Source organism: Impatiens glandulifera, chromosome 4 (genome assembly GCF_907164915.1).
Source record: "Impatiens glandulifera chromosome 4, dImpGla2.1, whole genome shotgun sequence".
NCBI classification, from domain to species: Eukaryota; Viridiplantae; Streptophyta; class Magnoliopsida; order Ericales; family Balsaminaceae; genus Impatiens; species Impatiens glandulifera.
Genome location: NC_061865.1, coordinates 47201226 through 47207578, shown reverse-complemented (window position 1 = coordinate 47207578; position 6353 = coordinate 47201226). Strand labels below are relative to the sequence as shown.

Sequence of the window (6353 nt, the reverse complement as noted above, 5' to 3'; positions counted from 1 at the left end):
TTTGTATTCACGTTCAAAACACATCAAAAGAAGGTACCATTAGATTTGTAAAGTGTCCGAGAAGAAGGAGTTATATTTGGAGAAAGTGCATATGGATGAGAATGAGTCAAATATAATGCAAAGTCTTTCCAATAGGCAATCATGAGATATGTTGTGTCAAATCCGGAAGGGTACTGGCAGGGGCGTCATGATGATGAATATTTATAGCAACATTCTCCTATGGCTCGGAAGGGAGAGAATTGTTGAGGTGTTCCTTGCCATTGCGGTCGAGTTTTAACTTCCGGGTAAGTAAATGGTTAAGGGTTTTCTACTATAAAAATGGTTTAGGAGTATAAATATATTTTTTGGTATTTTTATCTTAAGACACTGTAAAGTTGTAAAGTGTAGAGAGAGTGAGTAGATCTAGGGTTTTTTTTAATACTTTTTGTTCATGGCAGTCTTGTCTATAGAAATGTGTTGCATTGTCTACTACAGAAGTTGAATAAATTATCATTATGGAATGTTTTAAGAAAATGAGATGTATGAAGGAATTATTGAAGGAAACATGTGTAGAACAAGATAGATTTGTGGTGTTTAATGACTCACAAAGGGTTATACATGTGAGAAAGAATCCAAGTTTGTATTCACGTTCAAAACACATCAAAAGAAGGTACCATTGGATTTGTAAAGTGTCCGAGAAGAAGGAGTTATATTTGGAGAAAGTGCATACGGATGAGAATGAGTCAAATATAATACAAAGGCTTTCTAATAGGCAAGCATGAGATATGTTGTGTCAAATCCGGAAGGGTACTGGTAGGGGCGTCATGATGATGAATATTTATAGTAACATTCTCCTATGGCTCGGAAGGGAGAGAATTGTTGAGGTGTTCCTTGTCATTGCGGTCGAGTTTTAACTTCCGGGTAAGTAAATGGTTAAGGGTTTTCTACTATAAAAATGGTTTAGGAGTATAAATATATTTTTTGGTATTTTTATCTTAAGACACTGTAAAGTGTAGAGAGAGTGAGTAGATTTAGGGGTTTTTTTAATACTTTTTGTTCATGGCAGTCTCGTCTACAGAAATGTGTTGCATTGTCTACTACAGAAATTGAATAAATTATCATTATGGAATGTTTTAAGAAAATGATATGTATGAAGGAATTATTGAAGGAAACATGTGTAGCACAAGATAGGTTTGTGGTGTTTAATGACTCACAAAGGGTTATACACGTGAGAAAGAATCCAAGTTTGTATTCACGTTCAAAACACATCAAAAGAAGGTACCATTGGATTCGTAAAGTGTTCGAGAAGAAGGAGTTATATTTGGAGAAAGTGCATACGGATGAGAATGAGTCAAATATAATGCAAAGGTTTTCCAATAGGCAAGCATGAGATATGTTGTGTCAAATCCGGAAGGGTACTGGCAGGGGCGTCATGATGATGAATATTTATAGCAACATTCTCCTATGGCTCGGAAGGGAGAGAATTGTTGAGGTGTTCCTTGCCATTGCGGTCAAGTCTTAACTTCCGGGTAAGTAAATGGTTAAGGGTTTTCTACTATAAAAATGGTTTAGGAGTATACATATATTTTTTGGTATTTTTATCTTAAGACACTATAAAGTGTAGAGAGAGTGAGTAGATCTAGGGTTTTTTTTAATACTTTTTGTTCTTTGGCTGATCTAGAGAGAGGTTGGGAGAATTTTTTATTGTGGAGTATCTCAATCATTAATAGGAAATCACTTCTTTCATTTGAGAGTTGGGTATGTAAGTTTCTATTATTGACATTTTTTAATTTAGTCAAACTTTTCTCTTCCGTGGACGTAGGTCGATTTTGACTAAACCACGACTAGTATATTATTGTTTTGTGTTATTTCAGTTTTGGTAAATTATTTATTCGTCATAGACGATTTTGGAACTAATTTGTCACATGTTTTATTTTTAAAAAGATATGTGGTTTTGTTGGTGCAAAACCCAACAACGGGAAGGTGTTAGGAAGTAAAAAATTATTTTTATTCAACTACTTTCTTTTCTCTCCTTAAATACCAAGGTTTAGGTATTTCCACCATTGATGAAGATAAATTTGTATATGTATGTACCATATTTGACGATGATGTTGTTTTTGAAGGTTTATGCAATCGGTTATCGTAAATCTTAATTTGCAAAAACATCATGTAACCCATTATATGTAATATAGTGGATAATTTAAGTGGCCTAAGGGTCCCGTGGTTTTACTCTTTTCGAAGAGGTTTTCCACGTTAAAGTTTAATGTGGGGTTGTACATCGAGAGGAGCATAATCGAGCAAAGATAATTTGCTATTAAGAATGTGACAATGTTGTTGATGTACTGGAAGTTTTTGGATTTGGGAGCTATGGAGACTTTGTTTGTTTACAAAGCAAATAATAGAAGACAAGAGGGAGATACTTTATAAATCAAAGTAGAGTGTTGAGAATGAATTTACAATATTACAATTATGGTATATTTATGGTACACAATCTTGGTACAAAGAGAGAGTATATATTTAACAAAATGAAACTACATCTTTTAGTGTTAATCTTGATATTAGAAAATAAGATTAACACAAAAGGAAATTAGATATTATGTTATGAAAATACAATTAGGAATATATGGTGAGAATATTTTAGAGACTCTTGAAGAGTTATGTACATATATTGATATTGACCTAGTTGTGTCTTATTTAAAGGTGTAGCTGAACACTTTAGAAAGCAAAGTCTTTACCTTGAGAGCATCGCTTTTTTGTGAGTTGTGTGTGAGCTTTAATTGTGAGAGAATCATTGTAATACTCCTGTAACATTCTTGGTAATATAGTTAAGAGTCTCTTGTACTTTGAAAGTGAATGTAGGCTTGTTTCGACAGAACCACTATAAATCGGTTTACATTTTTTAGTTGATTTCTTTTGTTTTCGCAATTGTTCGATGTTGTTGTCGTTCTTACATTAAGAGATATTTTATCCCTGATATCCCAACAAATTTCATAGTGTAGAACTAATTTGAACTGTTATTGTTGAGTTTGTTTAATAATTAGTTGAATAGCTCAATTTTATATATTATTTTTCAACTTATTCACCAAAACCGTTAGAGACCTATTTAATTTAACATATTCTAAGAGATTAATAATATGAACTGATTAACATAAATAACTTAAACACAATGTATTTGTTATCCTTTAGTTGCTATTAATAATATGAATTGATTGACGTATATAATAAATAATTAAAGAGTTTTTCAATGTAAACCTTTTCTAACATATTTTCATATACTCATTTAATTTGTTCCAATTCTACACCTAAAAACAAAAACAAATACATTCAAAGAGCTTAATTCCTCGTATTCACATAATGTAAAACAACAAGTTTTTAACATGCAGGACACAATCAAATCATAAGATCTCGCTTGATTCTTTTTCAAAACCGCGCATAATTCCGATATCATAAACACTCGAAAAATCCGGTCTAAAGAGCCCAAAATTCCGTTCATCCTCATCACCCGGCTTCTTATTCTCATTAAACAACGCAAACAAATAAGTCTCGAATCTCCTCCCGGGCATCAAGGGCGTACCTACTCCGATTACCTTACCCTTCATAACGTTCATATTATGCCACCTAGCATTCTCGGGGCTGCACTGCCATAAGGCGGGCCCACCATACGAAGGCCAACCAACTTCCCCAACCGCTATCGCGACTCCTCCGTAGCCCAATCTCTTCATTGCTGAGTATACCGCGTCTAAAAGAGTGTCGTAAATGTTGTAATACATTTTACCAGTTAACGGGTCGAAGGAACCGGGGTTGGAGAGAAAAAGTGTGAATCGGGTCGTGTTGGGGCTCCATGAAAAATATGGGTACGGGTTGACCATGAATGGAGATCGGGTTTGTTGATGGAAATGCAGCATTGGAGCTATAATAGACTGTTCCCATTGGGGTTGGAAAGTGGCTGCGCTTGGTGGGCTAGAGCTGGCTAAGATGTTTAGGGAATGAGGTGTGGTAACCTAAAGAACAAATAATCAAATGTCAATACTTTTTTCATCAAAATATCTTCTTTAAAATTCAAATTAGATCTTTTATCTAAATTTTCTTCATTTTAGTTTATTTGAAAATAATCTTAAACAATTAGAATATCATATTATATTACTCATCAATCACTTATTTAAATTATTAATAAAAATATATTTATTCAAGTATTATTTAAAAACAATATATAACTTACTTTTTCTATAACTCAAAACCAACAAAATTATTTAAATAATTATAATTAATTACTCAAATAATCAGATTTTAAACTAGGTTTGAGATTAACAATTAAAATACCGTTTTTATACGCAATTTGATACACAAGTATGCGAAATGATTTTAATATGAAAATCTTATGCTTTGTTCAATTAGTTATCAAATATCATTTCATTCCTTCTCTAAACATTTAATTCATTAATTAAAATATTAAAATAATCTCTACAATAAAAATAATATTTTATTATTATTTATTCATACTTTTTAAGATATCAAGATTTATTTAAATAACCTAAACCGAACATTCTCAAACATTTATTATGTTTTCCATACAAAATAATCTTTAACATTATAATTTACAAGATTTAAAAAAAGAAATCACAAGTAAATCAATTTGTGGTTTAGAAAAACAATATGTAATACAAATAAAGTAAAATAAAATAAAATAAAAAGTATATAATATGATTTATCGAACCTTGATTTCTGCAAGGTATTCAAGAACTAGGGCTGCGTGGATGGATTGCATGGTGGGTAAGAGATTAGCTATCATATTCTCATCTCCCCAACGAAGAATTTCATTTCCTACGCAAATGAATCGGATCTTGGTATCCGGATAAAACGGTAGGATATGGGTCCTGACCCACCATCGGGCAGCTTGTATATCGGCTAGATAAGGAATGTCGTTGTTAGGGATGGTAACGGTTAGAAGGATACCCGTGTAAGCGAAGGCCCGGATAATATTTGGATCCGTATCATAGATTTTGACCCGATCGATTGTGGTTCGGGTACGGATGAATTGGGCGACTTGCTCCGGCGGCGGGAGGTTGTCGCCCCATACTCCATAGTTGACGCCGATGGAATTGACGATGGCGAAATGGTGGAAGAGGAAGAGGAGAGAAAGTTTTCTTATTGAGAATTCCATTTGTTTGTTTGATCTTGAAATCTTTTCTTTTTTCTTTTGTATTAATGAATAGTGTGAGGATTTGTTTTTAAAATGGACCTCAACTTGTGCAAATTTAACTCTTAATGTTTAAATTATTCTAGTTGGTTGCATTTTTATTTTATGGAATACATGTACAATTATTATTGGGTTCTTGTTATGCCGGTTATTTAGTGGTTCAATTTTTTTAAAAGTTATTTAGTGTTATAATTTATAATTTCATAAAAAGAAATGAGATTCAAGAAAACAAAATCTTTGATTATGATTAAAATATCTATCTCAAATAAACCAAACCAAGAGAGAAATTCGGGTCATTTCTTGGTGAACATAATCCGCCGTAATCTTAGAAAATTGTGTCATTAATTGGAAAAGTCTAATTCTCTTTCGCTTGAACAATCAACGAATTTGTTCCTTCATATACCTTCCCAAATTTTAGTTTAGAATATTAATAAACTAAGGATTCATGATTTAGGATTAGGTGAGTTCACAAAATTTTGGGAGTGGATTTGAACATTTTTTTTTTAGAGTTCATATAAAAAATAAAAGGAAAAAATTAAATAAATATTTTATTTAATTATTTTTGGAGATTGATAAAAAAAATATTTGAATTATTTTTTAAAATAACCTTGGTTTATTTATAGAATTTTAAAATATATATTTTTTTATTTTAAATTATTACAAATTATGTTATTTAATAAAAAAAAAGTATTAAACATAAATATATAATAAATTGTTATATTGTTTTAAAGAAGTAAAAATAAACATTTCAATATATAATTATTAAGGAGTATAGGATTAGATGGTAATTTAAAATCAACTCCTATAAAAGAAGCTGGAAGAATGAAATGTTTTTAATGTTTATATAAATAAGTATACATAAGATAATAACTTTACAATATTCTCAAATAACTCATCTATAAATTGTATAATTTAAATAAATTATATATATCTTTTATAACATTTTAAAATATTAAATAATTATTTTTTATGATTTTAACCAAACCCCTCATTTTTTTATATCAAACAAATGTTATTGAGAAATAATCTGATAACTATTCAAATAACCCAGACCAAACCAGACTAGTTTGTTCAATCCAAAATATATATTTTCTTGTCCCTGATAAACCAGGATGTGTAAGAATATGTTCCAAAACTTTAAGCAGAAAGAAAAATCTAACATGAACCAATAACAAAA

At 30.9% G+C, this 6353-nt stretch overlaps 1 protein-coding gene across 1 annotated transcript; it reads right to left on the bottom strand.

Moving 5' to 3' along the window:
- Window positions 1-3374: 3374 nt before the first annotated feature.
- On the bottom strand, window positions 3375-5140 carry LOC124935250 (glucan endo-1,3-beta-glucosidase-like). The gene is made up of 2 exons (XM_047475695.1): window positions 4694-5140; window positions 3375-3980 (listed from the first exon to the last, which is right to left on the bottom strand). The coding sequence occupies exons 1-2, from the start codon at window positions 5138-5140 to the stop codon at window positions 3375-3377; spliced, it is 1053 nt and encodes a 350-aa protein (XP_047331651.1).
- Between the last annotated feature and the right edge of the window lie 1213 nt (window positions 5141-6353).

What these genes read in the sequence shown, in the direction of transcription:
- LOC124935250 (XM_047475695.1), bottom strand. Translation starts at nt 5,140, where the DNA reads ATGGAATTCTCAATAAGAAAACTTTCTCTCCTCTTCCTCTTCCACCAT. An exon ending in AATACCTTGCAGAAATCAAG is followed by an intron (nt 3,981 to 4,693) that starts GTTCGATAAATC and finishes TTTGTTCTTTAG; the next exon opens with GTTACCACACCTCATTCCCT.